The 24,958-nt window shown below is 37.3% G+C and overlaps 1 protein-coding gene across 1 annotated transcript; it reads left to right on the top strand.

Moving 5' to 3' along the window:
- Positions 1-12,565, top strand: fam78ab (family with sequence similarity 78 member Ab). The gene is made up of 2 exons (NM_001114475.2): positions 1-1,331; positions 11,412-12,565. The coding sequence occupies exons 1-2, from the start codon at positions 1,039-1,041 to the stop codon at positions 11,935-11,937; spliced, it is 819 nt and encodes a 272-aa protein (NP_001107947.2). The 5' UTR covers positions 1-1,038; the 3' UTR covers positions 11,938-12,565.
- Positions 12,566-24,958: the final 12,393 nt, after the last annotated feature.

Here is a 24,958-nt window from a genome sequence, read left to right as displayed (position 1 = left end):
CGCGCTCGAGTCGAGCAGCTGCGGCTGATGCGGTGGTGATGATGATGATGATGATGCTGAAGGTGCTGCTGGATTATTAGAAGTGATGGAGAGGCTCCTGTCATGGGCTCCTCATCCCGGCACGAGTGCTCATGACAGCGGACTCGTTCATTTGTGAATGCTGAGGAAGTTCACCGGCTGGATGCGCACTCACAAGTGCCCCAGAAAGTGAGCAAGTGAAGCTCAAGGACGAACTCGCGGAAAAACACTTCTGGCAGACACACTGCACTTCTGTTTGGAGGATAACATCATCTGTTGTGCGTGCACCATGCCTGCAGTGTGCAGAGCCGCTGGATTTATGATGTGAGCCGGGGTTATGACGCGGAAATGCCCGTTTGGTGATGCGCGCGGACAGCATTACGCGTGAGCGCCACCGCGGCCCGCCAATGACGGAAAGTTGACGAACACTCTCTTTTTATTTCTTTTCTTTTCTTTTCTGTTGTTGTTCTGCGTCGCAAGATTCTTCTTTTCATCGGGAGAAGCGCGACGCGTACGTGGTTTATTCAGCGTGCGCGCGCGCGTCGCGTCCTTCAAACCGCGTCTAGTCTGCGTTATTCTGAGTGTCAGCCCGTGTGTAGTGTGCGTTATTCAAAGTGTGTAGTGTGCAATATTTTGATGGCCATGCCTTGTCTAGTGTGCGTTATACTGAGGGTTATTCCTTGTATAGTGTGCATTATTCTGAGGGTCATCCCTTGTGCAACGTGCACTTATTCTAAAGTGTGTAGTGTGCATTATTTCTAGGGTCATCTCTTCTAAAGTGTGCATACTTCTAAGGGTTATCCCTTGTCTAGTGTACATTATGGGTCATCCCTTGTCAAGTGTGCACTAATTCTACAGTGTCTAGTGTGCATGATTCTGGGGGGTCATCCCTTCTGTTGTGTGCACTCATTCTAAGGAGTGTAGTGTGCATTATTGTGAGGGTCATCGTCAAGTGTGAGGGCTCGTCTAGTGCGCGCTCTTCTGAGGGTCCGGCTGTAGTGCGCGCTCCGCCGCGGGTTGATGTTCTTGTGGCCGCGGGTGCTGCTTGTGATGGGCTGCATTCAGAGCATCAGATGCAAACCCAAGAGTTTTCGGGACAGCATCATGGTTCTGGAGGTCAACTCCTCCATCGACTCGAACCCCACCAGCATCGACGAGTCCTCCAGCGTGGTGCTGCGCTACCGCACGCCGTACTTCCGCGCCTCCGCCCGGGTGCTGGTGCCGCCGGTTGCCGGCAAGGAGAGCTGGACGGTCGGCTGGATCCAGGCGTGCAACCACATGGAGTTCTACAACAAATACGGATCCAAAGGGATGTGAGTAGATCTGAACAATGTAAGAGTGTGCGGTGTGTGCGGTGTGTCAGGGGCGAAGACGAGACGAGGAGAGTGTGCTGATGTGGTGTGCTTCACTCTGCATTCAGATCAGCCATCGACACTACAGTTATACTGTATACAATAATGGATTAAGTCATAATTTAGGGGAAAACTGATTCATTTAATGGCTTATTAAAGGTGCAAATACTCAGATTGCAAAATATACCATAGACATTTATATTAAACACTGTAGTAAACTCAGTGTTCATCAACTATAGCCTATATTATACTGCAATACACCACAGTAAAGTACACTATTACAGCTGATCAGTGCACTACAGTTTATTCTACAGTATGCTGGAGTGTTCATTAATGAAGAGTTGAAGATAATATAATGTGTACAGTGTAGTTTACTATAGTATAGTTCAAAAACAGTTGTAGTAACTGCTGTAATGTTATTTCAATCAATCAATCAATCAAGCCTTTATTTGTCACTACACTTTCGTATAGCGAAATTGGACCCCCCAGACCATAGACAAAACACTTGCCAATATCTGTCATCTGATATCTGTATTTACTTCCCATGTCAATAATAATTAATTATTTAATTAATAACACACACATACACACACACACACACACACACACACAAATATACATATTTACACTATATATATATATATATATATATATATATATATATATATATATATATATATATATATATGTATATGTGTGTATATGTATATGTGTGTGTGTGTGTGTGTGTAATGATGATATATGTATAATGACATGTTTATTTATTTTCAGAAGTCTCTTTATTTGCACTGAAGTCCGTTTTGTGAGTGTAATTTGATGCAGACACTAAAATAGTGTCTCTGTCTGCTCTCTGACCCTTCACATCTGCTGACTGACAGAGTCCACTACAGTCAGCTTTACTTCCACACTCATTTATATCAACAGGAATGAAGGAGAAACAGTGATGCAAACTGAAAATATGAGACACTCACAAAATAATGATAAATGATGGATCATAATAATAACTCACTATATCATTATTATTATTATTGTTGTTTTGTTGTTTTTTATTATTATTTAGTATTATTTTTTATTATTTTATGAATATTGTGTTTATTATTATTATTATTATTATTATTATTATTATTATTATTATTATTAACATTTAATATTATTATTATTATTAATAATATGTTTATATTATTATTATTGTTATTATTAATATTTATTATTATTATTATTATTAATTTATTATTATTATTATTTGATCTTCACTATAGTAAATGCTGGTTATTTTTGTAACTCATGTTGGGTCAAATATTGGCAAACATAACACTGGGTTAATTTTTTCAATTAAATTTAATAGTTCAGTTTGTCCATATGGGTAGCATGTGGGAAGAAGGTTGCAGGTTCGAGCCTTGGCTGGGTCAGTTGGTGTTTCTGTGTGGAGTTTGCATGTTCTCCTTGGATTGGCATGGGTTTCCTCAGGGTGCTCCAGTTTCCCCCCAAAAGACTTGCGGTACAGGTGAATTGAATAAGCTAAATTGTTTGTAATGAATGGGGATGTATGGGTGTTTCCCAGTGATGGGTTGCAGCTGGAAGGCCGTCCGCTGTGTAAAAAAAATGCTGAAATAGTTAGCGGGTTAATTCCGCTGTGGCTACTCCAGATTAAGAATGGGACTAAGCTGAAAAGAAAATGAATGAATGAATGAATGATTGTTTATTTTTAGTATGTATTATTATCATTACTCACTCTGATTATTACTCTTTTAGCTGATGTTTACTATAGTTAATGCTGGTTAAATCAACGTTGGGTCAAATATTGGCAAACCCAACATTGGGTTACAGCAACCCAACCCAACATTTTAAAACTTAAAAAACTTTTTTAACACTATTTTAGTTTCCTTGTTACATGTTATACTTTATATATATATATATATATATATATATATATATATATATATATATATATATATATATATATATATATATATATATATATATTTATACAACAGTTCTGTCTGGTTATCAAATCTGATTGGCTGATGGCCGTGTGATATTCTGCAATATCAGAACTCCTGCAGCCTCTTTACCCTTTGTGTATTACTCCGCCCACATACAGCCAGCAGAAAGCAGACACTACAGATCTAAAGTGTAAAAGTAGCAGTGTGATATGGCTGTATATCGGCACTGGTGGGGGCACTAAGGCACTCGGCCTGCGGCCTCATGCCAATGCACGCCTCCCAACAGTGCCGATATACAGCCATGTCACACTGCTACTCGTGTGATATTGCTCATATAGGTAAAGTCAGAATTATTCACCCCCTTTGAATTTTTTTTTCTTTTTTAAATATTCTCCAAATGATGTTTAACAAAGCAAGAAAATGTTCACAGTATGTCTGATAATATTTGTTCTTCTGGAGGAAGTCTTATTTGTTTTATTTTGGCTAGAATAAAAGCAGTTTTGAATTATTTATAGAGTGTAATCAGTGGTAGAAGGACGCTGCAAACTAACTGAAGTGTGTGATTATCAGCATCTCTGCTGGATCATTAATTATGCAGTTAATTATCAGTGGAGTCATTAGTCAAGCTGCATTCAGATGTGCATTCATTACTTCCTGCTCTGCTTTTTAAATACATTTAAACGAATATGACGATGTTTTAGATGAAGTTTCGAGTGATTCTCCTTATCACATCCTATCATATATATATAGGAATATTTGTTTATATTACTTTAGTTGTTGTGTTTTCATAGCAACTGTGGAATCACCACAACAGATCAATCACTTTAGTTGTTGTTACCATAGCAACTGTAGAATCACCACAACAGATCAATTACTATAGTTGTTGTTACCATAGCAACTGTAGAATCACCACAACAGATCAATCACTATAGTTGTTGTGTTACCATAGCAACTGTAGAATCACCACAACAGATCAATCACTGTAGTTGTTGTTACCATAGCAACTGTAGAATCACCACAACAGATCAATCACTATAGTTGTTGTTACCATAGCAACTGTAGAATCACCACAACAGATCAATCACTATAGTTGTTGTTACCATAGCAACTGTAGAATCACCACAACAGATCAATCACTATAGTTGTTGTTACCATAGCAACTGTAGAATCACCACAACAGATCAATCACTGTAGTTGTTGTTACCATAGCAACTGCAGAATCACCACAACAGAATAATTCATGAACTGTATAGTATGGTTTAAACACTGCAGTATTTACTATAAATGACTTTAGTTTTTAAATGTGAAGCAATATTTGAAACTCTAGTTGAAACTCTGGTGTGTCTAAATGTTTCTCAGTCTGTCAGTCTGCTTATGTTGCAAACTTGTGAGTGTAAAGTGTGCTGATTTGTTGATATGACGGTTGCCTACGGTTAGAGGTTTCTCTTGCCCTACTTCCTGTTTAAGACATTACACTTTGCCCTATTTCCTGTGTGAAACAAAAAGCACCTTTTAAAGTCATTTGGAGACGGCAGACGCACTCTCTTTATTCAGACCTGCTTTAAATCAAACCCCCGCAGACGAAACGCTCCATTAATATAATGCAAATACATGTATTTCTGTTATCAGTGGTTTCACTTCCTTTGTGCGTACGTGACATCATATCCTGTGTTCATTACCGCAACAATGCATCTGTATATGTGTGGAGGGTTTGTCCAGAAAAATACTATAGTACACTTTAGTTTACTACGGTAAAATGTAGCATGACAGAAGTTACTACGTCTAACTGTATCATAAGAATTATAATAGTAATAACATGAACATGAACACCACTACTGTGCATATGTGTCAGTGTTTACATATAAAAATCATTCATTTCCTTCAGCTTAGTCCCTTTGTTAATCAGGGGTTGCCACAGTGGAATGAACCACCAACTATTTCAGCATATGTAATTAAATAATAGTAGTTGAGTGTGTGTGTGAAATGAATGTGTATGGGTGTTTCCCAGAACTAGGTTGCAACTGGAAGGGTATCAACTGTGTAAAACTTATCCTGGAATAGTTGTTGGTTCATTCCACTGTGGGACCACTGATGAATTAAGGGGCTAAGCTGAAGGAGAATTAATAAGACAGTTAATAGTAACTTTAAGGAAACAACAACAACATACACATACAAATCCGCCATCAATTTTTTTATATTAATATAAAATGTAATTAATAAATGACTATAAAATATTATATTCTTATTAGACTGTTGCACTTTTGTGTTGTTGTCAATATGCTCATGTTTATATATGCCTATAGTTGTTTGTGCAACATTTGCATATTTAAAGTATAACCGACTTCAGAAATGGGGGACTCGTGAGTCACTAGAGTCATTGTTATTTTGGGGGTCGCGGGCTGAAAAGTTTGGGAATACAGAACAAGCCACTGTTGTCTAATGACTTGCCTAATTAACCTAGTTAAGTTTTTAAATTGCACTTTAAGCTGCATACTAATCATTTAATCAGTGGCGCAAAAGGGGGTGTGCAGTAAATGCAGTGCATAGGGGCGCCACAGATGTGGGGGCGCAATTGTGCCAAAACTATTTTGAAATTATCCATATTAAAAGTTTCAAATAATAAAAATAAATAGATATTTTTTTGTTCAAAATGTTTATTTAGCATTTCATACGCGTATAGTATTGTATTTTATTAAATAAAAATCATAATAATATTATCTCATATTGATTCATCAGGCCTTTTGGTAACTTCTTTTGTTCTAAACTATTTTAATTTCACCTACAAAGTTTTCCCCGTAACATTTTAATAAAATAGATCATTCCAGGCAGGTGGCCTCTGTTTGTTTTTTACACTAAACAGTTTACAGTCTTTTTTATTTCACTTTGTGAGAGGTGTAATAGCAGTTTCAGTCAGTTGTTCATGCAAACACAGACTGTACACCTCTCACAGTGTGCATGTGAGAAGTAATTGCTAATTTCTTTTGCCTTTCAGCACTCCTATATCTATCATTTTGTTTCGACAAATAGAGTACAAAAAGTCCAAAAGAAATACAAGTCAAGGTGCTGTAAACATTTAGGGCCCTATCATACACCCGGCGCACTGTGGCGCAAGGCGCGGCGCAATACTTGTTTGCTAGTTTCAGCTTGGCGCAAGAGTGGTTTTAAGGCGTTGCGCTACGCTGTTTAAATAGCAAATGCATTAGCGCTTATTTGTGCGCCCATAGGCGTTCTGGTCTAAAAAGGAAGGTGTTCTGAGGTGGACCGCTGGAGCGTTGCTATTTTGAGAAACTATAATAGATTTTTCATTAGACCAAAACAAACCCGGTCTAAACTCCAGCGCAGAGTTGCGCCTCACTTACACACTGCTTAATACACACAAGAGAGCAACAGGCAAATATCTTTATATATGAAAAAATGTAAATATTAAGGATATATATAGGATATAATAAGAATAGATATAGGATATAAATATAAAGGATTAAAATATTACAAAACATATTATTTTCTAGCCTACATAAATATGAAAAACCACTGCTTTTATGTCTTCATCTCGGGAGGCTTTTTCAGTTCATTCATAACAATTTGCTTTTGTATAATGTTATTATTATTAGCAGTATTATTTATTATATCCATATTTATATTTGTTTTATTAAAAACAAGCTTAGATTAGTCCTCCTGTCAGGTTTTAGACCATATGGGTGTTTTAGGATATAACTCAGGTTTTTGAACACACTTCATTATTATTATTCATTTGTTTGTTTGCTGGAGATTAGAACTGAATTTAGAAATAGTTTTGAAACGAATATTTGCGCTTAACAAACAAAATTAATTATTTATAGACTAATTGATGTCTGTGTGTAAAGGTTTCCCTATCCAAGAGCGAAATTGAAAGTGATCCATTATCTCTCATTCTCAGCAGTAAATGCTCTGTTGAACTGTTTTCTGTCAACTGTGAACTGTTTGCTTGTGAAATGTTCAGTTTTTCCACTTAGACTTACTTTGCGTCCTGTAAGTAGCGAACATAGATATATACACTAGATATCGCATAGGGACCCTTAGCATGCGTCAATAGCGCTGCCACATTGGTACAGTGCTCCCAGGACAAATGTCATTCAACCGCACGAGTCAAGACAGTGTTACTACATGAAGATTTGGGACTTTAGCGCTGTCTACGGGTGTAGTAACGAGCAAACAAAGAAAACAAAGCACAAAGGCAGAACAGTTCATAGGTAATATTAAATTTTTTTTTCCGTTTTTGTATGTTCTGAACTTTAGTGCTAATCAGGTCACGTTATTGATGATAACAGTTAACATGGAGGGTAAATAGTAGATTTCTGTACACACAAACACAAGCTTTTTGTCAGGAATGCCCGTGCGGTCACTAATCCATCAATGTAGAAAAGTGATGTAAAATTATAATTTTCGTAATTAGAAAAAAAATTACATACTAACATCCAGGAAAACTCCCGATCACAGATATATGTGTATATCTCTGGCTTTGGATGGCCACAGTCCTCCACTGTACCTTGGTTCCGCATTCATTTCAGAGCGCTACCCTGTAGCAAGATGGCGGCGCTATTGACGCATTCCATCCAATAGACAACAATAGGCCAGGCGACATCTAGTGTATATATCTATGAATAGCGAATGCGCTCTTGGCGCAGCTGGCTCTTAAAGGGAATGGGAGATGAGACTCTGATTGGTTTATTCTCAAAACACACCTATAACTCATTAAGAGAATAAACTCAACACTTTTAGACCATGCGCCACAGCACAAAGCGGATTTTCCCGTCTGTAAATTAGCAAAAATGTGTTCTGACACGCCCTGAAAGCGTTTGCACCCTGCGTTTTGCTCTCTGCGCATGGACCGTCAAAATAGAGCCCTTAGTGTGGAAATGAAATTGAGAAGAAATTTGCAGAGGGATGATGTGTAGTCCTTTATGGCTTAACATGCTTAATGTAATTTACCTTTACTGCTTCAGTTGTGTTCAGAACTGTGACATGTTTTTGTTTGGAGCATGTTAATGAGGAAAAAATATCTTTCATTTATTGATGGAAATATTTTGGTACTATCACCTGCCTGTTATAAAATATAATTGGATTGAGGGGGGCACAAAAGTTGAAGCTGCATACCCATCAGTAAATGAGCAGTTGCACCCCTAAATTTAATTATTAATATGAAGCAAGATCATCAGTGACCTCAAGAGCTGGAGTGCTGATTGAGGCACAGCCTAAGAGACAAACTAAATATGTGTGTGTGTGTGTGTGTGTGTGTGTGTGTGTGTGTGTGTGTGTGTGTGTGTGTGTGTGTATGTGTGTGTGTGTGTGTGTGTGTGTGTGTGTATGTGTGTTATCAGGGCAGAACAGCAGCTGATATATCAGTCAAGATGACGTTACGCAATTTACACAACATTCTGACAACTCAGAAACAGTTGAAAAGCTGCAGTGCTAGTAAATACCAGTTGTGTATGAAAAATACCACAGTACATCAGGGTAAATTTACTATAGGACATGTGGTAAATACTGTAGTGTTTCTGAACTGCTACTATAGTATATCTCTAACATGTTCATTTGCTGTGGTAATGTTTCTACAATTATTATAGTAACTGCTATAGTAAGAAAATAAGTGACTAAAATAAAATAGTTGGCGGTTCATTCCACTGTGGCGTCCCCCGATAAATAAGTGACTAAGCTGAAGGAGAATGACCGGTGTTCCAAATGTCCCCACAAGTATAGCAATACCAGCAAATTTTGACCTTATTTCGGTCTCCATGAGGGAAACGGCTCATAAATCAGCCAGACTGAGGTATGGTGAAGATGTAAAAGTGCAGATGTTTGCTGTGAGGGTTGAGTTTAGGGGGAGATGAGAGAATATACAGTCTGTACAGTACAACATCATCATGTCTAGGAGAAGTCCCCATAAAGATAGCTGTACAAGTGTGTGTGTGTGTGTATGTTTGTGTGGGCAGTAATGCAGTGTCCTTCAATGTGAGGTAGATCAGCTCTCGGATGTGTGTGTGTGTGTGTGTGTGTGTGTGTGTGTGTGTGGGACAGGCACTGCAGCTCCACATATCGATTCACTGATGCAGGAAAAGTGTGACCTTTCTCCCAGAACTGCCATCAGCAGTAGAGCATCATGGGAAAAAACGAAACACATGACTTCAACACACAAGGGTTTTGATTATCACCAGGGGAATAATAATAGAAGCGCTCTGAGTGTCTGATAGTGTGTGTGTGTGTGTGTGTGAATATCACCAGCAGCCTCTGATGCTCAACATGAATTAATTGTATTGTTTATGAGCACACTTTGATTGACATTCTCCCGTTGTACGTGTCATCAGAGGGGGAAAGCCCCGCCCACTAGTGCGCATCTCTCCATCTCATTAGCATCTCCAGCAGGCCTGAGTGAGAAGCAGCCGTCTGTCCATTAGCCATTAGAGTGTTTGAGCTGCTGACTTGGAACTTGCAGCTTCACCTCTTAGCTGTAATTTTCTTTCAAACTATTTCTACAGTTCAGTTTTAGTGAACTTCATGTTTACTATTGCGTTCCCTTCACAGTGCACTTTGAAAACATTGATGTCATTTTGAACACTGTCGTGGCTCATGACGAAAGCTGTAGGTGACCTGTTATTTACCAGCAGAATTTATGTTTCATCTCTAAAGCTTGTGAAAACAGAAAACACAGCAAACGCTAATGCTTTCATTTATAGCAGGTTATTTATTAAGACGTGTCTGTAGCCTACTGTATATCACATGGGCCTGTGTCAATGTGTAAAAATAAACTTTTACAAAAAAAACAACCAAAAAAACAATATCCTACTTAATAATAATATGAATACTACTACTACTACTAATATTAATAATAATAATAATATTAATAATAATAATATCAATAATATTATTAATAATAGTAATAATAATAATAGTATTATTTATAATAATAACATAAATATTAATAATAATAATATTAATAATAAAAAAATTATAATATTAATAATACAATACAAAAGTAATGATAATAATAATAATAAAAGAATAATATTAATAATAATATTAACATTAATAGTTACAATATTATTATTATTATTATTATTATTATTAATAACAACAATAATAATGATATTAATAATAATAGCAACAATAATATATATAATAGTAATAAGTATAATAATAACATTAAAAATAATAATAATAATATTAATAATAGAAAATAATGATATTAATAATACAATACAAAAGTAATGATAATAATAATAATAATAAAAGAATAATATTAATAATAGTAATATTAACAATAAAATATATTATTAATAAAATTAATAATAATTATAATAAAATTAACATTAATAGTTACAATATTATTATTATTATTATTATTAATAATAATAATAATAATAATAATGATATTAATAATAATAGCAATAATAATAGATATTATAGTAATAATTATAATAATAACATTAATAATAATAATAGTAGTAAAATAATAATATTATCAATAATAATAATATTAATAATAAAAAATATATAATTACTAAAATTAATACCTTTATTAATAATAATAATATTAATAATATTATTATTATTGATAACTATAATGATAATAATAATAATAATGATAACAACAACAACAATAACAATAATAATAATGTATATATATATATATATATATATATAAGTTGCGTGGTTTAAGTGATGGATCAGCGAGAGAGAAACTATGGGTTTTGGAAAACACTCGTCACTACATTGTTCTTTTCCCAAACGATGCATCGTACTATGATAGTTCAGCTGTGAGATACGTCGTTGTTTGGGAAACGCACCCCTGACCAGCACTGACAACACACACATAGTGCTGTTTTACATCTGTCTCACTATGGTGACGTTTGTAGCTCCGCCCTCTTCTGAATACAGCTCAATCTCATTTGCATTTAAAGTGACAGACACCAAAACGCCACAATCAGGATCAAAGCCTGAAGGGGTCAGTTTCAGAGAGATAGAGAACATCATCTGTGTGCCACTCTCAGCTCAAACACACACACACTCACACACACACTAGACACAGCTTTCACAGCTCATCTCATGCTTTATATCCCTGCAGGTCCAGCTGGGAGCTTCCAGACCTGCGAGATGGTAAAATCCAGGCCATCAGCGACTCCGACGGCGTCAACTACCCGTGGTACGGCAACACCACCGAGACCTGCACCATCACCGGCCCCACCAAAAAAGACACGCGCTTCACCGTCAGCATGAACGATAACTTCTACCCGAGCGTGACGTGGGGCGTCCCGGTGAGCGACAGCAGCGTCCCGCAGCTCAGCAGCATCTGGAGGGACCAGAGCTTCAGCACGTGGCTGGTGGCCATCAGTCAGAGCACAGGCGAGGTGCTGGTGCTGCAGACGGTGCGCTGGCGGATGCGTCTGCACATCGCCGTCGACCCAGAGAAACCGCTGGGTCAGAGAGCAGCACTGTGTGAACCCACAGCACAGGAGCCGCCGCAGATCCTGGGAAAAAACGAAGCCATTCCTGCGAACGCTTTGGTCAAACCCAACGCTAATGATGCGCAGGTGCTGATGTGGCGCCCTCGTGTGGGAGAGCCGGTGGTGGTCATCCCACCCAAACACTGACACACACACACACACACACAGGGGGAAATACCACAGTGCTGCAGCGTGGATTTACTACAGAGCGTCCAGGAAACATTTAGTGAATATAGACTGATTTAGGGAGGAGATCTGACCCAAAGATGATCTATTAAAGCACAGAGGTCAAACTCAGCTCCTGGAGGGCCGCAGCTCTGCACAGTTCAGCTTTAACCCTCATTAAACACTCCTGATCAAGCTCACCCAGTGCATCAGGCTTGTTTGAGAGCTGCAGGAGTGTGTTTGAGCAGGGCTTCAATAGAGTTTAAATCATTCAAAGAAGAGACTGATCACCAAACAGCTTGAGGAATAGATCAGGTATACACTGGATTAATCATGCGGAGACAAACCTGCAACTAAATTTCATATATTTTTATGATGCTCTTGATTTTATTTTGCTCTTTGTTGACATTTTATTTAATAGTTGTTCCTGTAGTACTTCAGGGTCGATGTATTCTGGAACATCTGTGGTGCATTTGGAAAACACTGTTATATTTAATAGATCAAAGCATCTTTAGGAACAGATAAATTATACATCTGAATAAAAGTGCTTCATTTATTTATTTACTAAACTACCAAATATTACATTACAAACTCCAAAATTCCAGTTACATTTATTTTTTTGTATGTTTTTTTTCTCTTTATGAGGTTATAAAGCTGCAAAATCGCAACTAAATTTTATATATTTTTATGATTTTCTTGATTTTTTTTGTCTTTATTGAAATTGTATTTATTAGTTTTTATTATAGTAGTTCAGGGTAGATTTATTATAGACCTTGTAGTGTTTTACAGTAACATAAATGAGCACACCTCCATCAGAAATCTATTTTCATCCATTTTTTAGTGAATATAAACTTTTTTGTGGTGCATTTGCAAAACAGTGTTTATATTTAAATTTAATACATTAAGACACATAAACGTCTTTAGAAACAGATAAATTATACAACTGAATAAAAATGCTCATTTATTTATTTATTATTATAAAAATACAAATTATAAAATTACAAACTCCAAAATTTCAGTAAAACACATTTTGTCCATTAATTTTTTTCTCTTTATGAAGCTACAAAATTGCAACTAAATTTAAATATTTGTATGATTCTCTTAATTTTTTTTACTCTTTATTGAAATTGTATTTAATCGTTTTATTATTATACACCATGTAGTCTATAACACCTTCAGAAATCTACATTTTCATCCATTTATTAGTGAATATAGATTTTTTTGTGGTGCATTTGCAAAACAGTGTTATTAAACTGTTATATTTAATAAATCAAGACACATGAACATCTTTAGGAACAGATAAATTAAACATCTGATTAAAAAAGCTTCATTTATTTATTTATTTCTACAAAATTACAAACTCCACAATTTCAGTTACATTTATTTTTTGTGTTTTTTTCTCTTTATGAGGTTACAAAGCTGCAAAATTGCAACTAAATTTAATATATTTTTATAATTCTCTTGATTTTTTGATCTTTATTGGATTTTTATTTATTAGTTGTTACTGTAGTAATTCAGGGTCGATTTATTATAGATCATGTAGTGTTTTATATTAACATAAATGAGCACACCTCCTGAATATCCTGAAAATATTTGGTCCATTATTTTTTCTCTTTATGAAGCTACAAAATTGTAACTAAATTTAAATATTTGTATGATTCTTTTAATTTTTCTGCTCTTTATTGAAATTGTATTTAATAGTTTTTACTATAGTAATTCAGGGTAGATTTATTATACACCATGTAGTCTATAACACCAACAGAAATCTACATTTTCATCCATTTATTAGTGAATATGGACTTTTTTTGTGGAGCATTTGCAAAACAGTGTTATTAAACTGTTATATTTAATAAATCAAGACACATGAACATCTTTAGGAACAGATAAATTATACATCTGAATAAAAATGTTAATTTATTTATTGTTTTTACTAAACTTATAGAACATTGCATCTCCAAACATTCATTTTTTTGCTTGATTTTCTTTCTCTTTATTGACGTTATTGAATATTTCCCCCTACTGTAGTACTTCAGGGTAGATTTACTACACAACTCTTACTATAGTATCATATCGAGTGCACAGCAGAAATGAGCACAGCCCCTTTTAAAAAAGCATGTGTTTATCCATCCCTCAGTAAATAGAGATGATATATACACAAAACATTTCAGTCTTCAGGCCTTATTTCTAATAGTTAGCTGTACAATATAATATTTGTGCATATACACTAGTCAAATAACCTACGATAACGCTTTAAACACATTTAAATCTATAAAAAAATATTAAATACACATTTAAAACAGGAAAAATCAAGACGAGCAAAAACAAAAAACCATTTTCTTGAAATTTTGTAGGTTTTAGTTTGAATTTAATGATATTTTCTTTCAATTTCTGAATATTTTTGTTGACTAAATTATTATTGTAATAAATATATATCTGTTTATAAATCTGTTTTGTTTAAATGCACCAAAATACGTTGAATATTCACTGAGAAATGGAGGAAGATATAGATTTGTATACTCGATGTACTGAATAATGATTATAATGCAGTCACAATCACTTTCACTGCACTTTCAGGTGTACTGTGGTATTTTCTCCTGTGCTGATGGAGAGTGTCAGATTTCACGCTGCCTTAAGTTTACATTGCTTCCACTGCAAACTCTTCGCCTTAACCCGAGTGCAATGCAGTAAACCTCGCACATTTACCGTAGTTTTGCACCGATCGTGTCCCAGTTACTCGCTCCTGCGGGGACGAACATCACGCCAAACCGGGACGCGTTTATTATGCATTCAGTGTTTCCTAAAGGAGTCAGTGTTTTTGGTTTTACGTCCACCAGCTACTGATGCACATGTGTGTGTTTTTTATTTACGACCCCAGGGTCTAGAAGAGTGTATATTTTATACTGTGTGTGTGTGTGTGTGTGTGTGTGTGTGTGTGTGTGTGTGTGGCCAATCAATCCTCAGAGCTGTGCTGAGTTTGCTGGAGATGGAGAGAAAGACTAAATCTGCACAAAATGACTAGAGCCGATGCTCACTACGGTCCAGTTTGAGTGCTGCTGTGGTCTGCGTTCCAATCCACGACACACACTTGTGAGCTCCCCTTCTCTTGTTCCCTCGGTGGAATCCTCAATGCCATTTTAAAGTGTGTTCCACTTCATTAAGTGAACGAGGGAAGCTTACATGGATATACCCTTGATCCCTTGACAGAGGAGCGAGTCTACTTCATATATCCACCCAGGCAACAGTGTACAAGGGTGTTTCATTTCAACCCATTCAGATGCTCCGCCAGTAGTGGACACTTGTGTGGTGTAATAAATGAGGGAAGAAGATGTTAGCGAGTGAAGGGCATACAAAACTGGACTGGAATGCAGCCATTGTTGAAATGATCAGAAATTGCACCCTATACCCTTAATAGTGCACTAATAAGGGAGCCGCCATTTGTAGTGGTGTCCAAAACCACAGTGGACGTTCTGAAGTGCACTAAATTAATCCCACAATGCACTGCAATAATGAGTACACTCAACAGCACTCAATGAGAATACCCATAATGCACTGAGAGTTTGCGCACGGAATGAATTTCTGCGTTTGACCACAAGATGGCGTTCACTATCGGTATAAGTTTCTATACAAGTTATTTATTTTTTAAATTGTATAAGTATTGTATTGTTAATTGTCATTTTGTACACATGACAGAAGTTATAATACGCTGTTTTTATTATTAATGCTGGGTTCACACTAAACTGAATTAAGTATTTAGTGAACATTAACGCAAATGCGCGAATTACCTTTGAGTGGTGCAGATGATGTGCGTAATTCACTTCAATCACGTCTAGCGCACAAATTCAAATAACTCAAAATTCCAACTCAATCTCAGTTCAGTTCGGAACTTTTTGATTTAGTGGGTAATTCGCATTTATTTGTACGATCTCATTTGTACGTTTTTGTTTTGGTTTGCTCCTCCTCCAATGAATCGTAGGCTTAGGGGTGGGGCTTGTGGCTACTCCTCCTTTTAAACTCTATGAATTTGTACAAATTAGCTACTTTTCTGACAATACGTAAAATAGTTACGTTTCCTCGTGTGATCAGGTTGGAAAATTCGAGTGAAGTAAAAAAAAAACTAAAAAATGGTGGGTTCACACCGAATGCGGAATTAAGTATTTGCGCAAATTAAGAATTATCTTTGCGTGGCACAAATTATATGGAATGTGCAACGCGTTTTATGTGAAATCTTACTGCAGTACAGAATTCTTTGATTTCATGGCTAATTTATATTCATTTGTGCGATCTCATTTATACATTTTTAGTATGATCTGCTCATCCCCCAATGAGGAGTAGGCTCAGGGTTTGTGGCCACGCCTCGTTTTAAAAAAAAACTACATTTTCATACAAATTGAACCCTTTAAATTAGTACAAATTAGCCACTTTTTCGACAATACGTAAAATAGTTACGTTTCCTTGTGTGATCAGGTTGGAAAATTCAAGGTGAAAAACATTTAAAAAATACTTTATTACTAGTGCTGGGTTCACACCAAATGCGTAGTTAAGTATTTGCGCATATTAAGAATTACCTTCGTGCGGCACAAATGATGCGGAATGTATTTGACGCAAAAGTGCAGAATTCAATTCAATTGCATCTAAAGCACACATTTAAATAATTCAACTGCAAACTTTAACAAGATCTCAGTGCAATTTGTTATTTGCTAATGGCGGGGATTGCGCAACACGTTTTTTTTTTTTAATTCGTAATTTTTATTCAGTGGCTAATTCGTACATTTTAGTATGATTTGCTCCACCTCTCCATGAGTCAAAGGATTATTGGTGGATTTTGTAGCCACTTCTTCTTTTTAAAAAATTACATTTTCATACAAATTAAACCGAATAAATTTGTACAAATTTACATTTCCTTGTGAGATCAGGTTGTAAAAATTGAGTGAGGTAAAAAACATACAAAAATCCTTTGATCATTACTAATGCTGGGTTCAAATGCGGAATTAAGTATTAGTGAAAATGAAAAATTACGTTCTCGCAGCGCAAATGATGTGGAATGCATTTGACGTGAAAGTGCGTAATTCACTTCGATTATATCTAAAGCACAAATTCACATAATTTAACTGCAAATTTTAACGCAATCTCAATGCAAACTTTAGCATGATTTGCTCATCATTGATGGGGAATGCGCAATACGTTTGATGAGAAATCTCACGGCAATTCGTGATTTGCTAATTCATACATTTTAATAGGATTTGCTCATCCCCCAACGAGTCATAGGGTTAGGGGTGGGTTTTGTGGCCCCACCCCCTTTAAAAAATTACGTTTTCATACAAATTAAATTGTATGAATTTGTACAAATTATTTTTGACAGTATGTAAAATTGTTAGGTGTCCACGTGAGATCAGGTTGGAAAATTCGAGTGAACAAAACGATGTGGAATTTGCACAAATCATAAATTAGCTTTGCGCGCGCTCAAATGAGATGGAATGCCAAATCCATTTAATGCGAAATCTCACTGCAGTCCGTCATTTTTTTTAGTGGATAATTCATACGTTTGAATAGGATTTGCTCATAGGGTTAGGGGTGGGGTTTGAGGACACGCCCCCTTTAACGCATCATACGTTATAAATTAAAATTAAATTGTAGGAATTCCTAGAAATTAGCCAAAATTTTTTTGACAATTCATAAAATTCGTTTCGCGTACACCTCACTCGAATTTTCCAACCTGATTTCACAAGGAAACGTAACAATATTAGGCATTGTCAGAAAAGTGGCTAATTTCTACGAAGTCCTACGATCTGATTTGCGTTAAATAACAATCACAAAGTCTGATTAAGACGTTTTTATTTTTATATTTTGCTTTCATCAACATGTAAAGCACAAACAAAAATGGCGGCATCTCCTTCAATGCACTCGCTGGTTTAAGTGGACTATATTAGTGTACTGTAGTGAATGAGGGTATAGAGGGCGATTGCAGACACAGCCGGTGTTTACACACATGACATGCAGTACTGCTGAGAACACTTCTGGGACGAAATGAAGACTTAAAACTGTGAAGCGGTGTTACTCTCTATATGCAGATACACACGTACAGCTGAACTTCCAGCATCAGAACTGCAGTCTTCAGTATAGTAAGATGATTTGACGATGGAGAAACAGTTGCGATTATTATTATCAGTGTTGAGATGGGCGGTGCTGCTTCATATTTCTGTGGCTCTGCTGATCGGATGTTTACTAGAAGGAAAACAAATAATAGTCATATTTAATTATTCCTTCAGCTTAGTCTCTATTTCAGAAATCACCACAGCGGAATGAACCGACAACTATTCCAGTATATGTTTTCCAGCAGCAACCCCATTACTGGGAAACACCCATACACACTCATTCACACACACACCAGTTTAGTTCATCAATTCCCCCACAGCGCATGTGTTTGGACTGTACCACGCCAACACGGGGAGAACACGCAAACTCCACACAGAAACACCAAGGGGACTCAAACCAGCGACCTTCCTGCTGTGAGGCCACATATATTATAATATGATCCACAAAGATATGAGGTTTGCTTTGGACACTGATAATGAAGCTTATGAAGAGTGTTATTAGACGATCATCCTGTAATGAATATCTGATGTTTCTGCGTTGTGTTATGGACAATATAAGGGCATACTTGCTTAATATTGACATCAGTTAAGCACAATCTTCCTCCATGCTGCGTTTGCTTGTGACTGTGATGCTCGAGTGCTTCCAGACGCCGCGTGTGTGTGTGCGTTTCAGCACTGAAGGCCTTATTTATACTGCGCTGTGTGTGTGTGTGTGTGTATTATGACACACTGATGCTATTGGAAATGTTTGATTGACAGGTGTGTGTAGCTCATCATCAGATCAGATGTGTTTGTGTTGTTGGATTTAAACACTGAACAGATGAGACACAACATCAGATCTGACACACAATAAAAGCTTCCAGCGCTGCAGTGTTGATGGAGTTCAGTTACTGCGAGACTCGCCGCTCCATCAGCAGCACAACAGCTTTAGTGTGTGTGTGTGTGTGTGTTTGATTGAAGGTGTTGTTGTGTATGTAGGGAGTGTGTGGGAATCAGTAATTTTGTTTGTGTCTAGAGTGTGTGAGTTGCATTGAGTGTGTGTAGAGCTGAGTGATTTGTGTACGTGTGCAACTTTAATTGAAAGTGTGTTCGTGTAGTGTGTACAGAGAGTGTGTGTAGAATGTGTGCATGTATCTAGTGAGTGTGTATAGAATGAGTTTGGGTGTGTGTAGAGTGTGTGAATTGCGTGTGTGTGTGTGTGTGTGTATATTGTGTGTTGACAGAGTGATTTTTGTGTGTATGCAGAGTGAGTTGGATTGAAAGCGAGTGTGTTTTAAAGTGTGTGTGTGTGCATTTATGTGAGTTTAAGCATGAGCTTAGTGTGTGTGTGTGTGTGTGTGTGTGTGTTGACAACTGAGTGTGAGTCTGTGTGCAGCATGTGTGTGTTTGTGACAGATGTATTTGAATCGAGAGTGTGTGTGTGTGTGTGTGTGTGTGTGTGTGTGTGTGTGTGTGTGTGTGTGTGTGTGTGTGTGTGTGTGTGTGTGTGTGTGTGTGTGTGTGTGTGTGTGTGTGTGTGCATCGTCAGCCTCTGTCAGTTCCTCGGCTCCAGCTGTTGTGTTTGTGGGTTCTGCTGGGTTCTGTGTGTTCTAGTTGTGACTTTAATACTTGATGAACAGACGAGGGAGAGATGTGAACGTGTGAAGCAGCAGCAGCAGATCAAATGTGAACAGAGCGAACGCTGCTGCGCTTCTCATCCTCAATAAAACTGTGAAACTGGAGCGTCTCCGCATTCATGTGTGTTTATCCCAGCATATCATGAAGAGTCGGCTGTTGAGTGTGTCTGCACAAGCTGTCAGGAATATAATGACCATTTTCATCATGTGTTTGTTGTGTTATAATAGTGTAACACATAATAATAATAATAATAACACATTAATCCAACACAAAACTCAACAACAACGACGACAATCAGAAGACCCCCAGCAATCAGAGATCATCAGTGCTGGACAGATGCTCAGGGTTAGTTCAGCCGGAAATGAAGTTCTCTCATTCACTTGTTGCAAACAGCTGCACAGTTCAAACACATGGCAGATTCCTGTTATTATGAATATTTATAATTGTCAGCCGCTTTAACCATTATAAATAGTTTGAACATTAACACTGTAGTGTGTTTACAGGTAAATAATAAATAAAACATCAACATGTAGGCACCAGTAGCCAAGTGGTACTGCGCGAAGACATGTAGCACTAACATACTCGTGGCGACCTGAGTTCGATTCCCGGCTCGAGGTCCTTTGCTGACCATTCCCCTCTCTCTACTCACAATGCTTTCCTGTCTTGAGTTCTCTACTGTCCTGTCATAATAAAGATGAAAAACCCCTTAAAATATTAAGACATCAACATTTAAATACAATGTGCTTTTAAAAGTTCATTAAAAATGCCGCTGTTGTTAATAAGTATAAAGAAAACTGCTGCACTTACATGATGTAAAGCATTATCATGAAGTAGCCTGTTCATCAACACCTGCAAATATTCCTTGGACCACATAAATATGGGCTATTATATTCATATATAAGCTGTTTTTGATAAATGTTTACATGTTTATATGCAACACAATCTCACGGCAATTCGTACATTTTTAATTCAGTGGCTAATTCGTATGAATTCATACGATCTAATTCGTACAATTTAGTACGATTTGCTCATCACCCAATGACGATTGGGGTTAGGGGTGGAGTTAAGTGCCACGCCTCCTTTTTAAAATTGTACATTTTCATACGACTGAACTCGTACGAATTAGCCACTAAACTGACAAAACGTGAAATACGATTCCTCGTGAGATCAGGCTGATATATGACATTTGTATATCTTTAAAATCTAAACATTAACTTAAATATATATGTAATAACATTTAAATATATGAATTGGATTTACATATTTAAATTAGATCTGCTAACTGCGCGTTAGAGTAGGCTTTGTGTGACAGAGAAGCAAGTGATTTTACTATTCCTGTCAAAATACGAGATACATACCCCAACAACCGTTACAAATATGGGGAGATTAGCTTCATTCATTCATTCATTTTCTTGTCAGCTTAGTCCCTTTATTAATCTGGGGTCGCCACAGCGGAATGAACCGCCAACTTATCCAGCACGTTTTTACGCAGCGAATGCCCTTCCAGCTGCAACCCATCTCTGGGAAATAGATTAGCTTTAAATGATAGAATACATGACAAACATTAGGACATTTACATTAAAATAAAAGGTTTAGCCTATTAAAATCAATTTACTGATCATACCGTTGTTTTTGTATGTGTTAAAGCGTGTTCATTTTTCATTTTAATCAGTGATTTCTCTGCATACCAGTTGGAGAACCACTGGCCGAATTGAATTCATTACATATTTGAAAAAAAAGCTTAATCAAGCTTGAGGATTCGGGGACAAATTAATTAATAAAAGTAGCTAAACTAATGACAAAGGTGATTTACAAGTGATCCAAAGGTTTCAGCGCTGCAGTGTAGTAATTGATTACATGTAATCTGAATTATATAACCAGATTACAATAATGCAACACTTCAGATTAGATCTTATTACAGTCTTAATAATCAAGTCATGCTTCTGCATTTGTGGGCAAATCAAAAGTAGATAAATGTGCAGAAGCTAATCCAGAAGTAGTTACTTAAATTAATATAGTACAGTTGACGGATTTCATGTAACTGGTAATCTAAAAACTGACTATTAATGTGTACAAACCACAGGAGAGGGACAATTCTCCAGCAGGATAGCGCTCCTGCTCATACTTCAGCCTCCACATCAAAGCTCCTGAAGGTCAAGCTGCTGCAGGATTGGCCAGCCCAGTCACCAGACATCAACATTATTGAGCTGATGAAGGAGGAGGCGTTGAAGATGAACACAAAGACTCTTGATGAACTCTGGGATCTGCTGAAGGCTTTCTTCTTCATTCCAGATGACTTTATTAATCAGTGATGTGAGTCAGTGCAGAGATGTATGGATGCAGTCCTCCAAGCTCATGATGGAGTCAGACACAATCTTCATTCTGTCTCCACTGCAGCAGGACTTTATATTCTATACTGGACATTATTTCTGTTCAGTGACGAGACTTTAGTCTGAGCAGAGTCAGAGCGCACTGTCCTCATCAAATCAGTCAACATCAAGACATGATCAGATTTATTGAGCTCATCTAGAGGCCTTCACCTTTCATAGAGACACTTCTGACACCAAATCAACAACTAGAAGACCAGATATTATCTGCTGATCCTAAAACTTGTGTCAGGTAGTGTATAGTTGTGTGTGTTTTGTGACGAGCAGCTGAACAGCAGACAGTGTGGCGGCTGTAGATCATGTGGTTTATCACGGCTCAATATTTCTGCAGCATCAAATCTTCAGTGGATTAAACAGCATTAATAATCAAGCACATTATCCAGTTATCCGTGGACGAGGCTTAAACTGGAGCGAGATTCAGAGATCAGCAGAGGCATGATGGGATTGATGTCCAGACACACAGAAACACGTGTGTGTGACCTTCATCAAGGGCATCAGTGTTTCTGTAGTGTGTCTGCATTCCTGCTATATTTACATGCATCTGTCTCTCACATATGATCAGCTGCACATCACTGATGCTAATAATGTTACACACACACACACACACACACACACTAAAGCATTCCAGTACGAGATCCTCCAGTCAGGGAGAGTCATGGACTGGTCAAAAGCCGAGAGCAAATGTAGAGATGAGGAACTCACGAAGAGCCTCTGTTGAGCTCAGAGTCTTGTTTTTAGCACCACCAGTGGTCATTCAGTGAACTGCAGCCACTTACTGCTGTGAGAAACCCGCAATAAACCAAGCAGTAAGAGCATGTTTTTACAAATATGTCTAGTTAGGCCTAGTCAGAGACTAGTTATGTCCTGAGAAAAGAGTAAGGTCTTGTGAGAAACTAGTTGTCATGTGGGAGACTAGTTATGCGCTGAGAAACTAGTCATGCTCTCATTTGAGACTAGTTATGGCTTCTGAAAGACTAGTTTTGCCATGTGAAAGAATAGTTATCCTCTCTGGGAAACTAGTTATGTCCTATGAAAGACTAGTTATGCCTTTTTAGAGACTAGTTATGCTATATAAAAGACTAGTTATACCTTCTGAGAGACTAGTTTTGCCCTATAAAGTACTAGTTATGCCCAGTGAGAGACTAGTTTGTCCTTTAAGCGACTAGCTATGCTCTATAAAAGACTAGTTATACCTTCTGAGAGACTAGTTATGCCCTATAAAATACTAGTTATGCCCACTGAGAGACTAGTTATTATCCTATAAAAGACTATTTTTATGCCCTAAGAGACTAGTTATGCCTTATAAAATACTAGTTATGCTCACTGAGAGACTAGTTATGTCATATGAAAGACCTATGTTTGTCCTTAAAGAGACTATTTTTTTTTTGCTGTGAGAGACTAGTTATGCTCTATAAAAGACTAGCTATGCTATATAAAAGACTAGTTATGCCCTATAAAATACTAGTTACTCACTGAGAGACTAGTTATGTCATGTGAAAGACTGGTTATGTCTTTTGAGAGACTGGTTATGCCCTGGGAGACTAGTTATGCCCTGTGAGAGACTATTTATGTCCTGGGAGACTAGTTATGCATTTTGAGAGACTAGACATACCCTGTGAGAGATTAGTTATGCCCTGTGAGAGAGTAGTTTTGCCTTTTAAGAGACTAGTTATGCCCTGTGGGACTAATTATGGCCTCTGAAAGAGTAGTTATGCATTTTGAGAGACTAGGTATGCCCTGTGAAACATTGGTTATGCCCAGTAAGATACTAATTGCGCCCTCTCAGAGACTAGTTATGCCCTGTAAGACTAATTATGGCCTCTAAGAGACAAGTTATGGTGTGTTAAAAGCTAATTAGACTAGTTATGCCTTTTGAAACACTAGGTTTGCCCTGTGAGAGACTAGTTATGCCCTTTGAGAGACTAGCTATGCCCTGTGAAACACTTGTTACGACCTGTGAGGGACTAGTTATGCCCTGTAAGGGACTAGTTTTGCCTTTAAAGAGACTAGTTATGCCCTGTGAAAGACTAGTTATGCATTTTGAGAGACTAGGTATGCCCAGAGAGAGACTAGTTAGGCCCTCTCAGAGACTAGTTATGCCCTGTAAGACTAGTTAAGCATTTTGAGACATTAGTTATGCCCTGTAAGACTAGTTACACCCTCTTAGAGACTAGTTATGCCCTGTGAGACTAATTATGACATGTGAAAAGCTAATTAGACTAGTTATGCCTTTTGAAACGCTAGGTTTGCCATGTGAGAGATTAGTTATGCACTCTGAGAGACTAGCTATGCCCTGTGAAACACTTGTTACGACCCGTGAGGAACTAATTATGCCCTGTATGGGACTAGTTTTGCCTTAAAAAGACTAGTTATGGCCTGTGAAAGACTAGTTATGCATTTTGAGACACTAGGTATGCCCTGTGAAACACTGGTTATGCCTAGTGAGAGACTAGTTACGCCCTCTCAGAGACTAGTTATGCTCTTTGAGACTAATTATGGCCTCTGAGAGACTGGTTATGCCTTGTAAGACACTACTTATAGCCTGTGAAAAGCTAATTATGACCTGCGAGACTAGTTATGCCTTTTGAGACACTAGGTTTGCCCTGTGAGAGATTAGTTATGCTACTAGATACTAGTAATGCACTCTGAAAGACTAGTCATGTGAGAAACTAGTTATGCCCGCTGAGAGTCTAGTAATAGGCTAGTGTTCTGTGGCTCAGATGTGGTGAAGAGCCTGTACACTCCGAACTCTGTTCTTCCCGCAGAGAATCATGGTATTGTTTCTCCGTGACACTGTTTTTGAAGTAAGCATACATTTTTAATAACTGCTGTACTTCTGAGATGGAGATGGTAAAACAGCAGCAGCAGAGCCGCCTGACATGAATAAAACACAATGTCTGATCTTGT

The sequence above is a fragment of the Danio rerio genome, chromosome 5 (genome assembly GCF_049306965.1).
Source record: "Danio rerio strain Tuebingen ecotype United States chromosome 5, GRCz12tu, whole genome shotgun sequence".
Taxonomy (NCBI): domain Eukaryota; kingdom Metazoa; phylum Chordata; class Actinopteri; order Cypriniformes; family Danionidae; genus Danio; species Danio rerio.
Note: the sequence above shows the minus strand (reverse complement) of the source record. Positions and strands in the feature narration are given on the sequence as shown.

Excerpts from the sequence above, each read along its gene's own strand:
- fam78ab (NM_001114475.2), top strand. The coding sequence starts at position 1,039 with ATGTTCTTGTGGCCGCGGGTGCTGCTTGTGATGGGCTGCATTCAGAGC. Across the intron at positions 1,332-11,411 it reads AAATACGGATCCAAAGGGAT|GTCCAGCTGGGAGCTTCCAG; the intron begins GTGAGTAGATCT and ends ATATCCCTGCAG.